The 21,670-nt window shown below is 37.4% G+C and overlaps 1 protein-coding gene across 1 annotated transcript; it reads left to right on the plus strand.

Annotated features, from left to right (window-relative positions):
* The first annotated feature begins 20,660 nt into the window (after positions 1-20,660).
* LOC149180073 (uncharacterized) lies at positions 20,661-21,662 on the plus strand. The gene has a single exon (XM_089413757.1). The coding sequence runs from the start codon at positions 20,661-20,663 to the stop codon at positions 21,660-21,662; it is 1,002 nt and encodes a 333-aa protein (XP_089269883.1).
* The last annotated feature ends 8 nt before the right edge of the window (positions 21,663-21,670 follow it).

The raw sequence follows: 21,670 nt of genomic DNA on the forward strand, positions 1-21,670 counted from the left end.
TCTCTATATAATGATGGCAAACACGCTAAGTAGAAGATTGGAGAAAGATTGGGACTCACATCTCCTCCTTGGTATTAGATATAAAGAAGGAATTAGAAGTATTAACCATGGACAATTCGCAGATGATACAATTTTGCTTGGAGGGGCTTCTGTAGTGATCGCAAGGTGATTCAAAGGGAATCTTGACAGGGTTCTTAGTGCTTCGGGAGGAGCCATAAATGATAGTAAAGTCATATTTACCGTTGGAATATATCCCCCAAGAAAGCAAAACAAATAGAAGATATCTTGGGCTTCAAATTTGTTAGGGATTGGGATGACTTTAACTACTTAGGAGTCCCTATATTCCTGAAAAGAGTTGTTCCCTATGCTTGGCAAAAAGTCATGGACAAAATTAAATCCAAAATTTTGAATTAGGGAGGAATCTGGCTTAATAACGTAGGGAGGACAATTCTTGTGAAATCAGTGCTATCACCTATCCCTCTGTATCAATTCTCTGCTCTCCAAGCCCCAAAGTATGTTTTGCATCAACTCGAGATTTATATTAGAAGATTTCTCTAGAGGGAGGAAAGATAGAAAACAAGACTAGGCATAAGAGACCCAACTATTGTCAATTTGGTAATGGGGGCCAAGCTCTTTTGGACCGTGACTACGGAGCCTGATCTTTGGTGGGTGCATGTAATGAGAGCAAAATATGTAAATTAACATACCAACAGAGAGGTGTGAATGGAGGCGACTCAAGGTTCTCCAGTCTGGAAACTCATGAGAGCATCCTCAGATGTAATATTGAATAATTAATGTAAAATTTCGTGTAACAGAGCCTCAACTAATATTTGGTCAGACTCTATCTTGGATTTTCTTCCCCCGTGTTCGAAACCCTCTCTCATCCATCTAGGAATCTCATGATGCACATTGGGGTGACACATTTGGATCAAATATCAATTTGGGATCAACAGGGACTATGGATGGAGTGGAAATTGGAAAATATGCTCCCATCAAGAGAATTTCTAATTAAAAAGCTGGATGCGCACCCATTGAGTGAACAAAGGTGGATAGATGGGGATGAAATAACTCCATTTTCATGGTCAAAGAAGGATACTCCCATATGCTTTTCAATTCCCAAATCCCCCCAAAGTCCTCAATATGGAACAAAATTTGGAAAATGAATGCTATCCCCAAGGTGAACTTCTTCTATTGGCTACTAGCTCATAAAAAAATTCTAACGGCAAAGAACCTTCAAAAAAGAGGTTTCAGTGGACCCTCCAATGCCCCTTATGCAAAAAATCTAAGGAAACCATTGCTCATCTCTTCCTCCAATGCTGCTTATGCAAAAATTCTAAGGAAACCATCCCTCATCTCTTCCTCCAATGTCAGTTTTCAAAAGAAGTTTGGTCAGTGGCCCTTGGTCTACTTTTCCTCAGAACAAGATGGCCTGATGATCTCCTTTTGTTCTTCAACTCTTGGCCCAAATTTTATGCGGGCTCCCTTTAGGCCAAAAGTACCTTCAAGGAGCTATGGATCACTCTTCCCAAGTACATTTTCTGGCATATATGGTTATCAAGGAATAAAGTGATCTTTAGAGAGACTTGCTTCGCTGCTAGAATCACAGCTCTTAAAGCCCTTTCATCTTGTATGGAATTTCATAGATCGATTATGGATCTCTCTTTGGATCATGAAGAATCTGCATGGATCTCTCCTTGGGTTTTCCCCTGGGTCTCCTTACCCTCCTCAAATTCTTCCCCCCCTCCCCCCCCCCCCCCCCCCCCCCCCCCCCCACCCCCCCAGATGCCCTGATGATCTCCTTATGTTCTTCGACTCTTGGCGCAAATTTTATGCGGGCTCCCTTCAGGGCAAAATTACCTTCAAGGAGCTATGGATCACTATTCCCAAGTACATTTTCTGGCATATATGGTTATCAAGGAATAAAGTGATCTTTAGAGAGACTTGCTTCGCTGCTCTTTAGAGAGACTTGGATCATGAAGAATCTGCATGGATCTCTCCTTGTGTTTACCCCCGGCTCTCCTTACCCTCCTCAAATTCTCTCCCCCCCCACCCCCCCCTCCTGGCCCCCCTGGGTCCTTAGGATGTCTCTTGAGGGGCTTGTGGATTGGATGCAAAATTCGAAAAAGTGGGTTCTCCAATTTGATGGAGCTTCGAAAAGAAATCTTGGGGTGGCAAGAGGGGGAGGGATTCTCATTAATCCCGAAGGAATCATAGAAGATAGATACGCCTAGGGGTTGGGAAAGAAGACAAACAATCAAGCCGAGGCTTATGGCTTGCTTCTTGGTCTCACCTTGGCTCAGAAAAAGGGAACCAGGGATGTGAATATTCTAGGGGACTCCCTTTTGATCATAAAGCAAATGAACCACAACTCGACAACTCAGAACAATAAGCTGAATCAAATCCTCAGAAGAGCCCAAGGAATGTTTCCTCACTTTGGACAATTAAAGTTTTTCCACATCCTAAGAGGGAAAAATAAGGAAGTCGATAGGCAAGCCAACTTGGCATGCCAGATGAAAGAAGAAAGCAGTGAAGTGAATGGGGTAGCGGGTCATTTTCCTATTCCCTAATTGCTTATATGATAATCCAACTCTTGAGAGTTATTTTTGATTCCTACTTTAAAAAGGAAAATAATCAGTTGGAAGAGGGGCCCAGGGGGAGTCAAATGGGAACAATTCTGAGTGTGGTGGGAGAAGAAAACCGCATGAACTCCCTCTGCATCCTCTCGTATTTCTTTCCCCTCCCTCCCCTCTTCCACCTCGTCTGCCACATCACCCACCTCTCTTGGTCACCTTAGCCACCTTGGCTGCTAATTCCTCTTCCCCTTTGCCTCCCCTCCCCGCCCTTGTCACATTCGCCCTTTCATCTCACGCCTCTCCTCCTTGCCCCGTGGAGGCTCTCCTCAGCATGCCGTGCTTTTTCCATTGCCACGTGCTTGTTGTCCTCAAAATGTGACGACACTTGGAGCTGGCTTGTGCTCAAGTGTGGGAGATTTGGTATTCAATTCTAGGATCAAGCTTCATATCAACTGCATTCAAGATAGTAACAAGCAAATTCAATTAGAACAAGACTGGTATTTAATCCATGCGCCCTGGTGCACACTGCTCGCGCGGGGATGATGAATTCAAACAAGTTGCGAGTCGCTTTAGAACTTAGGATCAAGATGGAGGAGCATTGGGATTCAAGAGGTAAGTGCACATTCTATTATCTGTATTTGGAGAAGGCTCGAGAATTTCTATTTAAGGAGGAATAACAGAGCGAACCTCTGCCATAAGCATGAGTCTGTGTTTGTCTCTATCCTGGTGGTAATCAGTGTTGAGAGCCTGTGGGAGGGTATGGGATTGTTAGGGGTCTAGGGGTTTGTCACAATTGAGGGATTAGAGGGTAGAAACACTTGGGAGTGTAAGCTTGTGTTAGCAGAGGGGGGCTTCAGAACATTTGATAAGAGCGAGGCGTTTGAGAAGCTCTTTGTTTTTCCTCTCGGTGTGGTCATTGTTGGGCTATGGGTTTTTACTAGCTGTGGTCTTCGTAGGGAAATTGAGAGGCTTTGGGTTTATCCTATTTGTGTTTATCATTTTGGGAATTTGGGAGGCTCTATCTTCGTTGGGCTCTGTGTCCACCACTGTGTTCTTCACTAGGATATTGAGAGGTTGGGTGGTTTTACTTTTGGTTTGGGTAATTTTGTTAGAATAGGCTTTGAGTCACTCTCACAAGGGGTTCTTGGTTTCGGGTTCCTAGGGTTGTCGCCGCCCTCGTTTTGGCAGAATGACGGGGCGCTCGATGAAGGATCGGGGGAGGTGCACTCCGCAGACGGAATTCCCTGCTTCTGATTGTGGTAGATGTGTTAAAGAACATGTTGAGTCAGGGAGAGGTTGGTGGTGATGAAAATGTGTCTCAACAGAAAGAGGCACACGAAATGTAGGAGCGACAATTAGAAAACACTCTGAAAATCCATCAATTAGAGGATGAAGTGGATGCCCAGAGAAAGCAAATTGAAGAACTCCAACTCAAGCTGGAAGAAAAGAATGCTTGGTCTGAGGATGACACAATTGGAATTGTTCTCAATTATCCTCTGACAATGGAGGATTAGCTAGTGCGCTGTGATTTTGTTTTTTGATGTCAAAACATAAATGTATTTTGTTGTTGAATCAGTGCTCTCGACTATATAGCGAGATTCAGGTAGATACGTGGAATTTGGTAATTTTGGCAAAGAAGTGGGGTTTGGATGAACAGTCTAAAAATATGGCTGCCATGAATGACATTTTAAACAATCTGTATTTGTCCCAATTTTTGGCTGCGTATAGGCGCATATTAATATAATCTATCTACTCTTTACTGTTACAAAAATATAAAAATGATTTATTTTTAAAATAAAGATTATTCAAATTCGAAGTTGTAATTTATCTGTTGTATGTTTTGGAGGTTTTCCGATGGATTTTCTGGTCTAATTTTCCCAGAATCCAGTAGGGATTTGTTGGAATTATAGGTTCCAGGCCTGGAATTTCAAATTCTTGTTGCCTTTCAAATGAAAATTTGATGACGTTTTAGTATTTTTCACACCTTTCATTTTACGTTTTAAGCGAATTTGTGAGTGTCGACCTCTCTTCATAAAAAAAACTGTCTTTCAACTACTTTTTTCGTTTCAACCTTCATTAATCTCCGTGTTTTAATCTCCACGTTTTAACAAATTTATGAATATCAACCTCCCCTTATAAAAAACTCTTTTTCAACTACTTTTGACATTTCAAAATTCATTAATCTCCTTCCCAGAGTACTTTGTTTTAATCTCCATGTTTTAAACAAATTTATGAATATCTACCTCCCGTTATAAAAAACTCTTTTTCAACTACTTTTTACATTTCAAAATTCATTAATCTCCTTCCTAGAGTACTTTGTTTTTTCCTAAATTAGCTAAGTGAATCAAGGTTTATTTCAACACGCTAATTGTGAAAAATTTGCTTTAAACAATGGAAAGGTAAATAGGAGAACAATAAGGGACCACAACAACAATGTTGCAGGAGTCCATGAAGGTTAAATAATCTTTTCTTTGATATAGACATGTTAATTTTGAAAAATTTGCTTTAAACAAAGAAAAGGTGAATAGAAGAACAATAAGGGAGCACGAGCACAAAAACAATGTTGCAGAGTCCATGAAGGTTAAATAATCTTTCTCTAATATAGAAAGCAAAGGTAGACATGAGAGGGTGGTGATTTGGATATTCAATATAAAAAAATTAATAATTGATTTTACTTTATAACTATTTAATATATATAATAATTAATATAAAATTATATATATTTTTTATAAATATATATATATATATATATATATTATAATAAAAATGAAATGATATATGAGTTTATATAAATTTTAATTTTAAATATTTAATAAATATGTCTAAATATTAACCAGTGATTTTGTTCTATAAATATTCAATAGATAAAGTTTTCAATCATCGGAAAATTCAATTATATCTCTTTGCCCTTATCTTTTTAAATCAAAACCGTACGCCACTAAGTTTGAACTCTCTTCTGGACCGGTTCAGTTCATTCATAATTCTAGGCATTACAAACTCTCTTCTGTGCCGGTTCAGTCCATTCATAATTCTAGGCATTACGTTTGTTTGTAGAGGTATTATCAATTTTGACGGTTGAAATTTGAAATTAAACATCATTTTGACAGGTTACAAGTGTATAACACACGTCAAAGTTGACGTGGAAATTTTTTCAATGCCCATCAAATACGTCTTGGAACATGAAATACGTCCTACAAGACGTCAAATAACAGGCCTGATAGGTTCGAGTTGTGCCCCAAGGGTTTTTCAGGGTGATGTATTCACGTATGTAGTAAAAAATAACTTTTAAACAATAAATATCAAGATTAGACCATTTTTTTTCCTCGCTAGATTCCAACCAAAAGATCTAAAACATAAATGTTTAGACAATGCCTGAAATTAATGTATAGACAATGATTAAAAATGAAAAAATGACGCATAAGATCACATCTTTAGTGAGACAAGGTGTTTGAGCAACAATTTGAACAAGCCATAGAATTTTATATTATTTTATTATCACTATAATATTTTATTACTTTGTATTTTGTAATAAAGGGTAAAAGATACATATAAAACTATAATATCAAGGCCAATGTTTTAGATCTAGGTCTTGGCTATCCCAATGACGCTCTCTTCTTTGATGGACCATAATCCAAACAAGCCAAGCCATCCAAGTGTGAAACAAGATAAGCTGAAGGGAAACTCCCCTATTGGTTAATCAACCATCCCCATCCATCCCACCTAACCGTACCAACCCAACAACGTATCTCTCATTAGTGCCTAGCTGTTTATAATCCTATTTGGTGCAGTTAAACGACAATATCAGCTAAAGGGAAACTGTCCTATTGGCTACTCAACCATCCATTCTTCCAACCAACCCAACCATGTCTCTGTTTCTGAAGTTCTGAAACCCCTTGTGGGGATGCAGCCACCTTGTCATTTGGCACAACCAAACATAGTAAATTGCACTTTTCCCATTGGGGCACGCCTTTTAGGTATTATACACATAATAAACATTATAATAATATAACATTAGTTTTTCTCCCAAGGAAAAATCATAATTTTCGTTAAGAGATTTGAAAATTACATTATGTATATGCATAGGAGTTTATTCAAAACAAATTGTTTTGAAGAAATACAACCATTCATCAAAAATAAAAACAAAAAAAGACCTATAAAGCCTTATCCATGTCATTGTCTGGTTGCTTTAACGTTTTACATAAATACATAATCAGAAATAAAAGTGCCTCTTGTCAGCTAGGAGAAAAGTCTCAGATAAGAAACCATGCCATAAAAAGATATGTAAAAGGATATGTGGTCCTCAACCCTAAACAAGGTCCACTTGCAAGCCTTCTATAAAAGGCCCATGGAAGTACTCATAAAACGCGTTGTTGTTCTGTTCCATGATCTTCCACTTGCCCAATGTTTGTTCCCTGCCTGCGTTGGAAAGTTCATCAACAATGGAGTTCCTCTCCTTGTAGTTGTGATAACAAGAAATCTGTTCAAAACCACTTTTTCAATTGAAATATATCCCCCAATATAGGTATCAATGTGTGCATGTAACATCTGGTGACTTCATTAAACCAATTTATAATAACCAAGGAATCCCCAAAGATTTGTAGTTGCATGCATCCCTTTCAGTTGTAGATAGTAGCACAAGCTTAGTCTAAGCAGTTTGGCATAATTATTTGTGCCCCTACCCAACCCGCCTTTTAGTTTGAAGAAATGATTTTCATTTAAATATAGTATTGCTCCTTCCCCAAATTCACCTCCAACGAGGGAGGCTCCATCAAAATAAGCCCAAGGTAGGGAACGATCCACTTCTTTAGGTTCATGGTCTGTGAATAGAGATAACATCCAAGATCAAATCATATGTGGCTAAGATATGAGCTGCCACTTTTTTAGAAGTTGTTGCTTTCTCTTGGAATATGACATTATTTTGCACTATCCATATGCCCCAATTGATGCTAGTGGAAGGTTTCTCAGTTTTTTTGGCAATGCATGTTCCCACTAGGATTTCCAAGCTCCGATACAGGAGAAATAATATAACATTAATTAATCTATACTTAATATATAATTATTATTTATATTTATAATTTAAAAAACTTTATATTTATATAAATATGGATATACATGTCCACGGGGTGCATCTCAATTGGCAATTGTCATGATATGAAGTATTGTGTAAACTAAGAGATCCAAGGTTCAAATATCCTGGAGTAGCTCGGTCTACGGAAATGACATGTCGTAGGCCCCAAAGATATAGTGGTAGCGGTTGGAGTCGACCTTGTGTCACGTGAGTATGAGACCGACCCAGTTGCCAACCTTTGGTTACAAAAAAATATGGATATACATGTTTCTGTTTAGGATTGATCAAAATTGAACCTCTACATAGCCACTCTCTCAAATGTATAAAAAACCACTGTAATTATGACATTATATCCATCATTTTTATCGACATAACAAGAACATCACCATGATAAACAAAATCTCATGCTTGACAAGTTTGAATAAATGTCTTAGAAAAATTTATATATCAAAGAGAGATTGAAAATGATGAGCTACAAATAATCATAACTAGAAATGAAACTTCATGTGTTCCATCTCTAGGCCATCCTAGTACTAAGAAACCGAAAGAGCTAGGCTGCAATTTCAAAGTTTCCTTTGATAATTCATCTACCTTTTGGTTAAGCTCCCTCTAGATATGATTGAATGAGTACCAATGAAAGGTGGAAGCCATCCTTGCATAATTTCACATTGAGGCTCCCCGATACCTCCACTAGGATAATTTTGTCTTGGAAGGTATACAAATTGTAGGTCCACCAAACAAAGAAAGGCCCCATATTCCTTTATTGAAGAATCTTGTGACTAGACTTGCAAACAATGTACTAATCATGGTTTGTTCCAAAATGATGAAGGATTGAGAATGCATGCCACGACAAAACTTGAGTTGCATAGGGACAAAAAATGAACAAGTGAGATGGATTCTTCATTCAATTTGTGGAGCACACATTTTATTTGCGTCTATCCATCCTCTTTTGAGCCCATTGGTTCAAGTTAAGAGTTTCTTTAATAATTTAATAATGCAATCCATAGAGAATTTGCTTTTAGAGGGTCACAATGTTTCTACAAAAAAATTCACCACCACTTCCTCTCTCCAGGGAAAGAGAGCTCCCTTGAACCTCATAGCCCAACTTGGCAGTGAATTCACTTGAGGATGGATTCTTCGTCTAACATAATGAGTCCTCATCATCCTCCAACAACTTGATAAGAATGGAATATAGATTGCCAACATAATTTCTCCATTCAACTGCTTTTATATCCCCTAATCTAATAACTACATTTGATTTCTATCATGTTCTTCTCCATTCCTAAGGGGACTGGGCTTTAGCATCAACAAGGAAAAAATATTAGCACTATGAAGTGATTAAGTTGGATTTGCTGAAAGTCAAAATCCATCCTCATATTTGAGTCAAACATCCAAGGTTTGGAGTGTTTTTCAAGCAACTCGAAAGTGTGGAAACACACTAGGGTAATAGATCCTTGGTTGCATGACCTTGGGCACTGAAATAAGAGCAAAATAGTACCAAACGATAGTGAAAATGAAAGTAAATAGTAACTACAACAATATGATCCAAACTTACATGAAATAGGGGGCCAATCTCCCTAGGGTAAAAATTGGAAAACACATTAAACAAGAAACCTTTTGCAGGACCTAGGGTAGCTTAAATTATTTCCAAATGCTAACAATATGCTCTTGAAACACTTTAGAAATGAAATTGGGGCTTCAGAGGGTTAGAAACAATCCTTTTCATGAAGCCCTAGGCTTAGGGCCTTATGAATTCTTGTGAAAATATTGTTGTAATAAAATTTCAGAAATGTAAGGACACCTTCCAACCCTCAAAATGATATCAGATAAACCTTAAAAGCACAAACTAAGGCCAAATTCACATAGAAGTTGATTATCATCTCTGGAATGGTTGTTCTACAAGCTAGACAAACTATGTGTTGCTAAAGGTGAAAGATTGTAGCTTATAAGAGAGGCTTACACCTCCAAGTTTGCAAGACATTTTGGTGTTGGGAAGACAATTTCCAATTCATTGTTGGATTTTGAGCGCAAGCTAAATATCTGTTATGTAGAAAATACTACACTAGCAATTGTATAACAAGAATGAAGAGAATGAATTGCACTGAAAAAGACTAAGTAGCTAAAGGAGACAAATTTGAATTACTCTTAACTCTTGTGTATATTATTGCTTGACATGAATACTCTTAAATGACCCTCCTTGAGAGGGAACTGATGTGCACTGATTTGAATATCCATAGTACGTGTACACTAGAAAATAGAAAATCACTTCCTTGATTAGCTAATAGTATGAAATTAGGGCGAGAGATCATAAAATAGAGCGAGAGTCTAAAATATTGATGAACTACTAGATGATCTTTATGCAATTGCTTATTTTACAAAACTTGACCTAAATCAAGATACCACTAGATCGTATTAAGAAAAAAGAGATTCCAAAATAAACTTCTAGAACACATGAAGGGCACTATGAGTTCTTGGTCATGCCTTTTGGGTTGACTTATTCTCCTCCTACTTTTCAAATCCTTATAAACAAAAAAAATTGACCCCATAATAGAAAATGTGTGTTGGTTTTCTTTGATGATATACTTATCTGTAGCAGATCATCGGAAGATCACATTAAACATGTTGAAAACGTTGAACAAATTCTTGAGAACAATCAATTTTATGTAAAAATATCCAAATGTGCTTTTGGGAAACAAGAGGTCGGATATTTGGGTCACATTATTTCAAATGGAGTTAAGGATCACTATCAAAAGATCCAAGCTATTAAAAAATTCCATATTCTTAAGAACATCATGAGTCTTAGAATGTTTTTTCGGACTCACAGAATATTATTATAAATTTGTTAAAAATTATGCCCATTCACATCTCTCTTGAAGAAAAATTCATCTGTATGGAATGATGAGCTTACTTTGGCATTCTCTATCTTAAAGGATGCGTTGTCTTCTATACGAGTATCAAAAAACCTAATTTTGGTAAAAAAATCATAGTTCAATATTATTCATTAGAATGAGGAATTGAAAGCAATATTGACACAAGAAGGGAGACCGTTGGCTTTTAAAAGTAAACAATTCAAGGGAAAGGATTTGGTAAAATCAACATATGAAGAAGAAATGGAAGCAAGTTTACATGCAATTGGAAAATGCTGACATTATCTTATTGGGAGGCACTTTAAATTCAACATAGAACATGGTAGCCTAAAGTACATTTTGGAGCAAAGATTGTCATCAGAAGAATGATGACAATGGTTTGCAAAATCACAAGGGTTTGATTTTGAAATAATATACAAAAAGGGGAAGGACAATGTAGTAGTAGACGCTCTTTATAGTATAGAGGAAGCGTCAAGTTTATATTCAATTACATCAGGAATGGAAGGGAGATGTACTTAGGTACAAGGGTAGAGTATATTTATGCCCAAAATTAAAGTTAAAGCAACAAATATTAAGGGAGTCCCATGAATATCCAATGGCGATACATGTAGGGTTCCTTAACATATCAAAGGATCAAAAAAGAATTTTTGGAGAAGGAATGAAAAAATATATTCAAAAGTTTGTAAGAGAATGTTAGGTTTCCAAATAAATAAAGGAGAGACATCAAAATATCTAGTGTTACTTTAGTGATTTCACATACAAAATCAATGATGGGAAGAAATATCATTGGACTTTGTTGCATGGTTACCAAAATATGAAGGTAAGGATGCCATTTTTATGGTCATTGATAAACTCACAAAATATGCACATTTTTATAGAATTCAAAGTATATATACAACAATCCAAATGACATAAGTGTTTATGAAGGAAATTCATGGACTCCATTGGGTTTTCTAAAGTAATAGTAAGTGAAATAGATCTAAAATTCATAGGAAACTTTGGAAATAATTATGAACTGAGTGGAACAACACTAGCGATGAGTTTAAAATATCATCCAAAAATAAATGATAGAAATAGTTAACAAATGTTTAGAGATTTATCTATGATGTTATTCATCAAATAAGCAATCTCAATGGATGAAGTGGCTTCCCCAAGCACAATGGTCTTATAATACTACTTATCACACATCTACTAAAATGATCCCATTTGAGACTCTTTATGAATATCCAACTCATAATATCTCATACCTTCTGCAAGGAAAGTCCAAAGCATAGAAAATAGAGTCACATATGAAGAATACTAAAGAAACTTTGATAATTATTAAGGAAAACCTTCAAATGGCATGAAACAAGATGAAGTAGAAAACATATCAACATCAAAGTGAAAGACTATTTGAGGAGGGTGATTGGGTATTTCTAACACTACAACCCTCATAAGCAATGTACACTTAAGTAAAAGAAGAGTCATAAATTAGCTACAAAATTTCATGGCCCCTACAATATTATTCATAGGATTGATTGGACAAGTAGCACGAGTTAAATTTTCCTTCTCGCATTCATAAGGTTTTTCATGTATCTCACCGGAAAAAAGGCTTCGGGACAAACTTTTCTAGTGCAAACAAAACTTCTAGAATTAGATGAAGGGAAGTTTATTCTTGAACCAATTTTTTTATAGATCAACCTTCTCTATCTTATCATAATAGAAAAAATTATGGAGTACCTAATCAAGTGGAAGAATATGCCTCTCGAAGAAGCTATATGGGAAGATGAGCACTTCATGAAGAAACACTCTCAATTACAAGCTTTAAGGGAAATGATTTTTTTAAAGAGGGAGGATATGTTATGGTTGTTGGGCCCCTATATTAAGGCCATAATAAGCATTCATTGGTTTTTTATTTTTCATATTAGTAGGTCACCTAAAACATTTCATTGTACTCTTTTATTATAATTATACCCCTCGTCTCTTATATATTTATGGAGCCCTAGTATTAGGGGATCATAACTTTCCTTGTTTCCCTATTGAATTGGATTTTTATTCATTAATTTTTGATCATTTTCAAGACATGGTACATAACAAAATACTTCTAAAATTGCTTCGAAGTCAACTTTCTTTCATTCACTCATTTGACATTCTTAAGGTCTTCCCACCAAATGGAAGCTTTTTGATTCAAGTTAATGTTGACCACTCTAGCCTACATGTTCATTGAGTAGTTGTGTACAAGTATTTCTTCAGTCCTATCAACCATGCTTATGATTCCTCACCTTTCTTAATCTCACCACTGAATGTGTGTGGTTTTTCCTTCTTGAACTCTTTAGGCCATAAACTCCTGGATTATTTCTTCTTGCTGTTCTCGAGGGAATATGATTTGGTTTCACTTCTAGACAACCTCTCTGAAGTGACCATCTTCTCAGTGAAGGAATATACAAAATAATACTCACTAAATACATCCCTCTTGGAACTCCTATGCCTTTTCCTTGAGAAACATTTCCATGTGTTACTGATTGTTGGCCAATTCTTCCAAATTTTAGATGGATTTGTATCATTGTAGATTGATGCATCTATGCATTGCTAGCATCGAATCCTGGTTGCAAATGCTTTTGTAGTTGAAACAATTTATGTGGCAATACTAAATTTAATTTATTTTGCGTCTCTTGCTGAATAATGAGCCTCATTATAATACTTGCAACTTTGAAATTCAACCTTCAGACTTATTATTGTCTCTACCAAATAGGAGGAGTTTTATATAAGTTTCCTCTCATCATATTCTTCATCTCTAATATGTAATATATCTTGTTTTTCTATACCATTCCGCTGACATTTCTTTACTTCATTGTCTTCTAAATGTTGAAACGACAAGCCACAATTATCTATTCACATAATTATAAATTCGTAAAATTAATTTGGTACTGACAATGCATTCATTGGCATATATCATTTCAACATTTGGACTCTGTTTCCTATTGTAATTCACACCTAGAGATTTTTGTTACTATATCAATAGATTTATATTAATGTAGCATTTAATCCATTCAAAATAATGTGTAGATAAATAGATAGATAGATAGATAGATAGCACTCTATACCCTTTTGGTTTTTAGTTAAATCAATGCAAGGAAATAGATTTCATGCTATAAAAATTAACACAATCTTCAATCCTTTCTTTTATATTGTAATTGAAAACATTCATTAATTTAAAGAAGTCGGTTCAACTATTAATTAGAGGTCTATTATAAAAATTTTCATCTTCATTTGACATACATATGACATATACTTAGGCTCCAACACACATTACAACAACTTTTCATAAAACAATTCTGCGCAAGGAACATAACTCCAAAAGCCTTAAGATTAGTATCCTCCATTCCATAAATTTACATCCACCTAAGTATTTATGGTTAATTTTAAATTAGGAATACTTTGTCTCTAGTTTCTACCATTTCACTTGTTAACAAAACATTTTCATCAACTTGTAACACACCTAACCTCCTAGGTGACCTTAAGGAGATGGGAGTTAGAAAAAATGTTCCCTTTAGCTTAACTCCAAATTAATTTCTAAGATCACATTCACATTCTACTCATCACGAGCTTTCCAACAATATAAATTTCATTAATTTGAGTTATGGGCACAAATATATGGCCCTTTGTAATTTTTCTAAATTTTGCCATGCTAGCATTCCATACAACTAGCATGCGGTAGATGATGTGGTTCCTCAGGTCCATATGTCACCCTAAGGGTGGTGCCATGTCAACATCGAGACTACTTGGTCCTTCCCCTTCATAGATTCCAACTTCTTCATAAATACACATAAACCATACACACCAAGATTTACCCTAGAAAACCAAAATTAGGGAAAAAATAACAAAAAATATATCTATTATTATCTTATGGCTCAAAGAAGCCATGCCTTGACTTAAAAGCAACTAATACAACCAACATCCTAGCCCGACTAAGTGAGCCCTTTTCTCAACTCAAGCACATTACAACGGAGAATCACCAAGATTTTAATAGCTTCATCACATGTAATCCATGGGATCTATTACCAGGAGCTACCAAAACCATGTGCCTAAAACTACCACTGTAAACCCAACAACTTTAACTCTTTCATCAAGTCAAGTTTACCCTACTCCCATAGTCCTTGAAACCAAAAACCATTCCCATACCTCTTATGGGCACATGGTGTTCCCGTGATCGCTTCGAAGGGTTTTGGGAGTTGGAAAAAACCACCCAATTGAGTTGTAAAACCACTAACATGGGAATAAAATGCTGACTCTATTGTCGCTCCCCAATAATGTCCAACACCATCACAACATTACAACCTCCAACCTTTGTCGGCCAACAAGGCATGCCTCCATGGATCTCTCCTCATGGCAATCCCTATAAATAAATTCAAACTTTCTTTCCCTAATTCAAAGATATGGAAATTAAATTAGTCACGGGCTTCCTTTGGCTAGATGAATCATGATATCTCAATAGTGAAGAGGTGATACCTATAGTTATGTAACTGAGTAGAGGCTGTTTTTGACACACTCAATACTCAATTACCTAATCACATTCCTTCATGGATCTGTTAAGAGACCCCTCCTATGAGGCTACTGTCGCCCACCTAAAGGCACATACAAGGCCAATTGAGGCCTTTGTGCTACTTACACAATGGATAACCCTGATTAGGTCCTATCATCCATGCCGAAGGATGTAATTCCAAGGCTCGTAGAGCCCATTACAAGAATAACACAAAATCCCAAGGTTAGTGGCATGAACAAGGCCTTACCAATTTTTTAGGACTAAGCTTAATAAAATACAAATAGCCCCTTAAATGATTTAACAACATCCCCAAGTCTATAACATGGAAAATCCAATGCACATGGGGTAAACTTACATGAGAAATTCTAGTTCCCTCTTTTTCACTAAGTTTAGTTATATATGGAGAATGATTGCATCAATTCCCTCTTTCATCATTAAAATACTCATATGCATGTATGGGATATAAAAAGATATTATTTGAGATTCAAATGGAAATAATTCTAAGGACAATCCACAACTTCAGAACCTCACAATTGTGCTCCCCCAACCCCTTCAAGCCACAGGAGGACTCCCAAAGCTCAAAGCCCTTTTCAAAACTGATTACACAAGTAGGTATCATGACGTGGTCCTCAATTGAGTGAGAAAGTTAATAATTCCTACCCTTAGGATTATATTTTATTCATGGAAGGGCTCCCCAAATTGACTAGGGCTCCATTTATCAAAATCCTAGGCTCTCAAGCCCACAAAAATTGGTGGTAATTCTCGCAGAACTATAATCCTAATGGATTTTGGTATTAGCTCCAAACAAACTACTCCTAGATATTCTGCCATGATTATAACCACACAGAGGTACTCTTGTCTCTACAATGGTCATGAGCTCTTCTTCATAGCAAATCCAAAAATGGGAAAGTCTCCCTATCCATCCTAAGAGCACAAATACAAAGAAGACCTCCAAGTCTCCTAATCCCAAATCTTGTACGTATTCCAAACTTTCTCATGTCATTAGGGTATGCAATTTACATATATGTTTTTATAAATTTAGCAAGTAATTAGGAAGCATACAAATAATACAATCGAGGCCATAAAGACCAGTTTACTCTATTAATAACTAGTCTTACATGAGACCAAAATTAAGGCCTAATTCCTCTTCATGATTTCATCTTGCAAGGATTTCAAAACCCAGTTGTAAATTGGGACCACTTATCCTTGTTCCCACAAATTATACAACATCTCCATGATTTCCACCAAAGATAACTCAAGACTTGGCCACCATTCAATAGGACCAAGGACCCAATTTTTATCTTTAGATCAAAAAATTTCAAGGATTATCCATTCATTAATATAATTCATGATTTCTTATCTTCAAATGTTTTGTGAAGACTGCAATGACTTAATCTTCATTTAAAAAATAATTTCTCTTTGAAGTTGGGCTCATGATACCATTTAGATAGTCTATCCATGAACAAAATTATCTAAAACTTTCATTGAAGATTAAACATACATCTAAGTATATGATACATCATCCAATTTCAATGCTTACCAAGCAATAATTTATTTACGCCTCCATAAGCATAATTTCCATGACATTTAATAACTATCACATTGCATATCAAAACACAAAGACACTTATTATGTTATATTTAAAAGTTGCCATAACCGATGAAGGGTGAGTCTTTTCCCATCCATCCACATAGGCTTAGCTGTGAATTAGAAAATTTTCAACTAGCCACCCCCTAGCCGAACAATGGTGGCATCAAGGAAACTCCATCATTTAGAAACAAAGGATGCAAAATGAACGTCAGTTTCCTTCATAACCAAAAATTAGCAGCGTTGGTCCTTTAACCCTATGAGCCTAGAGCTTGCTCAAACCACATGTGTCTCCTTAGTTAGCTTCCAAAGAACCAACAAATCCCTTCATTTTCCTAACTTTCCCTTAGAAAAATTCCCTCTCAATGCCTCTAAGACTCCAAGTCTCCTAATCCCAAATCTTGTACATATTCCAATCTTTCTCATGTCATTAAGGTATGCAATTTACATATATAATTTTATAAATTTAGCAAGTAATTAGGAAGCATAAAAATAGTACAATTGAGGCCATAAAGACTAGTTTACTCTATTGATAACAAGTCTTACATGAGACCAAAATTAAGGCCTAATTCCTCTTCATGATTTCATCTTGCAAGGATTTCAAAACCCAATTGTAAATTGGGACCACTTATCCTTGTTCCCACAAATTATACAACATCTCCATGATTTCCACCAAAGATGCCTCAAGACTTGACCACCATTCAATAAGACCAAGGACCCAATTTTGATCTTTAGATCAAAAAATTTCAGGGATTATCCATTCATTACTAGAATTCATGATTTCTTATCTTCAAATGTTTTGTGAAGACTCCATTGACTTAATCTTCATTTAAAAAATAATTTCTCTTTGAAGTTGGGCTCATGACACCATTTAGATAGTATATCCATGAAAAAAACAATCTGAAACTTTAATTAAATATTAAACATACATGAACATGAATGGAGAGAAACTAGAGACCATAGAGGCATGGACGGTATTCCAAGAGTCCCTTTCGTAGTCCTGGTAGTGCGTGACGATCCTTTGGGGTTCCTGCTTCTAAGTTCAGGCCATCTGTTAATCAGCTGCTGGCACGCCTGAATCCTCTCAGGTAAGAAAATGACACCTGGAGTTTGATCCTTGCATATTACATGCATATTATTCAGTTCATATCTTTCACTCCACTTGCTGGCTCCTGCGATGACCCTGCACACCTGGAGCCCTCTTCTCCCACCTAGCATGCAGTTTTAACTATATATTTACCTCGCTCCCATCTGGTTTAGTTTCTTTGCTGAACACTTCATTCTTCCGCCATCTGCTGCAATTTTTCCTCTGATACTACCATTTGACTGAAAATCTCCATTCCCTTCTTCCTTCTTTCTGCTCATCCATGTCTGCATGACGGGCTCTAGAGGCTCAATCTTTGCCTATATGCACCCCAATTTCGATCTGTCGGCATTACCAGGTACGCCTTCATGTGACTCCTATCCCTTCTCTGCGTTTTTTCTTAAGTTTATATGCGCTAGAATGTATTATGTTCGGTTTATTGGCATCGTAGGATCAGTTTTCTGGCTCTTTACAGCAGGCTTCTAACTATTATCCATTTTTACAATCTGTGGAGGCTCTTAGTTATTCTTAGATGAATTCTAGGGGCTTATCATATGTATAAATTTGAGAGTTCATGCTGGTCTTGGATTAATTGTTTGAGACTTCAGTGTGGCTGTTTCATGTCTAAACCATGTTCAGACTTCCGGTGTAAATTGGGTCCATGGTGGTGCAAATGTTTAATATGTTTTTGCTGTTGCTTCTCTTGCCAGACTGATTTCTCTTGATCACGTCCCTTAATCCATAGCTTTCTCCCCTAGATTATCGGATTTCGGTCTCCTCTGATCCATTTTTCTGGTTTTAATCCTCTGGTATAGTGGTTTTTTTCAGTTCGCCTGGAATTCAAATTTTACCACCTTGGGATCGGTTGTATTAATTCCAGCAGCTACTCCTGTCAGATATAGGACTGATAATCAGTAATTTTGATCTATTTCGCCGCCGCTTGAATTGGAAATCTGTCCTTCTATACCTTCCTATATCTTGCAATTAATCTGTGAGGGTGACTAGAATGTTTTTTTATTCCTGACTTCCCTGCTGAGTATATGCATTCCTTGTGGGAGGTGTACTAATATGTACCGCCTGCTGTTTTTTTTGGTCTGATCCTATCTGCTCCTGTCCTTCTTTTTATTAGCTTTCTCCATCTTCGATAGCGACATCTGGCCATATCCATTTTTAGTCTCCCTTTGGTCTTTTGAATGCCATGTATCAACCCTTTTAAAATGTCGGACTTTAAATCTGACTCATCAGCCACGGAGGCTATGGTCTTAGCGGCCATACAGGCTGAATCTCGCCTCGGTAATGCCAGACCGTCCTCTGACTGGCCCTCCACTTTGGATGACTTGCTGGTTCATCCATCGATCCCTTCTCAGACAGCTCATGATGATACATGTCAGAAAAGCAATCCTCTATCTGGGGTTCGATCAAGCAAAAATTATAAGCCGGCGAAGACTTCTCTTCCTCCCAGTGCCATTCGGATTGACAGCTCTCAGTTGTCGGAGCGTATTGACAGTCTCCAAGGTAAGGCCTTGATTGGGAGGTGGTATTTCCCGGTTCTGGATGATAATCAGATGCGTGACTGGCTGGAAGCTCGCTGGAAACCCATAATCGGGTATACCCCGATTATTGCAAAGCTGTTGAAAGAATGGTTTTGCTTCCATTTTTTAAGCGCAGAGGATCGGGAAGCCATCTTAAATCTCCAGTGGGTGTGTGGCCGTAGCTTTCTCTCGCTGCATAGATGGTATCTGGGATTCAATCCTCTCAGCAATACCCCTTCTAACAACCTCATTTGGTTGAAACTTCCGGGTCTTCCTCTTGATTTCTGGACTCCTGAGATTCTATCAGAGATTGGTAATGCTGTCGGCAGAAGTGTTTATGTAGATCCTTGGTGTCGGGCTGAGAAAGACAAACGTGTCGCCTGGATTTTGATCGAAAGATCCTTCAGAGGTGGTTTCCCGGAGCATATCGACATCTGTTGGAGAGATTTGTCGATCAGACAGAGACTGGATTTCTGGGGTGTGCCGTTTCGGTGTGCTGCTTGTCACCACACTCGACATCTCATTTTGAATTGCCCGAAAAAGTGAGCTATGGGTAGAAGACACCATCGCCTTACTAAATTTTCCGAATTTCCTTTTACATCATCGGGGCCTTCTAATATTCCAAAAGATCCTCTGTCTCCCGAAGTCTCTCCTCACCCCCTCAGTCCTAATTCCCCGATTGAAGGCCAGGAGCCTTCTTCCCTTCGACCCATTGATCCTGACCCTCTATTGCGTGTGTCGCCTTCGATGCCGGAGTTAGAGACTGCCTCAGAGTATGAGTTACCTCATCCTCCGATTCATCCAGCGGAACCTTCCGGAGATCATCATGTCCCTTTACTGCCTGATATCCCTCTTTCTTCTGTCAAGTTTAATTCTCGGTCCCATAGCACTAAGCTGTCTCCTCTCATTGTTGTTTCCACTCCGGATGAAAAAGGCTCCGCCCCATTGAATGCTCCCTCTCCTGTTATCTCTCTGTCTAAATCGCCTACAAATTCTATTGGAAGCGACTTAGACCTTTTGTTATCTAAGAAATCTCTGGATCTTGCTCCTCTCACTGTTCATAAACCGTCTTCTCCTATTTCCCCTCGGATCAGCCCTTCTTCTGCTATGAATATTACTGTTAGAAAGAAGGACAAAAGAGGCAGCAGGCATTTTCGGGGTAGGGGTTTAGTATCTGATTGCTGCTTCAGAAATTTATCTCTGGTCGACGTCCCCATCGCTGATGTCACAGTTGACAGGCCTCTTAGAGCTGGAAAGGCCGATCTTCCTTCAAAATGAATTTTATCCTTTCTGTAAATATTCGAGGCCTGGGAGCAGACATGAAATTCTTGGCCTTAAGAAATCTTTTTTTGTCTATATGTCCTAAAATTATTTTAATTCAGGAAACTATGCACCCGGTTCATGTTACTATCTCATATTTTCGTAAAATGCTCCCAAATTGGTATATCTCTGCTATAGATGCCGTAGGTCTTTCCGGTGGTCTGGCTGTACTTTGGGACCCTCGGTGGATTAATGCAAAAGCATACAGCTGCCTCGCTGGTATTCTTATCTCTGCACATGTTAGAGGACTTAAATGCCGTATCAACATCCTGAACATATATGCTCCATTCCGGAACAGATCAGAATACTGGGACCGCCTTTTTGCTTCCGAAGTTTTTGATATAGACTCTTTATTGGTTGCAGGTGATATGAATATAACATTCTCCTCTGATGAAATATGGGGAAAGGGTAAGAAAGTGGACCCTATCGCATCTATGGTTCGAAATGAATTTCTTATGAGGAACTTCATCGACATTCTCCCATCCACTATCCTTCCTACCTGGGACAATGGAAGATGTGAGGAGGCTTACATTGCAAAGCGGCTAGACAGATTCCTTATTCACGCCTCCCTGATTGATATCCTCGGTATGCCTTTCTCGATGGTTGAAAACTCTCTCATATCTGATCATCGGCCGATTGTCATGGGTTGGACGTCCTTGGGTATCAGAAAAGGAATCCCTTTTAAATTTAACAGACAATGCCTTGATGAACCTGAATTTAATGACATAGTTGTTAAAGCTTGGCGCAAATATGAATTTAGAGGAGCTGTTTCTCATCAGGAAAACTTTATGAATAAGATGATTAATATCCAGAAAGTGGTTAAAAATTGGCAGAAGCTGAAAAGAAGAGCAAACAGAAGAGAACTTCAGGACATCCAAGAGCAATTACAGAAATTGTCAAACACTTCAGATTATAATTCTCTATCCTTTGAAAAGAGACGACTTTTCAAGGATCTCCATAAAAAGAAGCTGCAATATCTGAAAAAGGAAGAAATTTTTTGGCGCCTGAAAAGCAGAGCCGTATGGATGAAAGAAGGAGATAAAAATTCTAAGTTTTTTTCAGAGGTATGCAAATGCCAGAAGACTAAAAAATTCTATATGGAAAATTAAAGACGAGT

Source organism: Pinus tabuliformis, chromosome 3_2 (assembly GCF_031772625.1).
Source record: "Pinus tabuliformis cultivar Carrire ecotype Pingquan chromosome 3_2, CPIR1, whole genome shotgun sequence".
Taxonomy (NCBI): Eukaryota; Viridiplantae; Streptophyta; class Pinopsida; order Pinales; family Pinaceae; genus Pinus; species Pinus tabuliformis.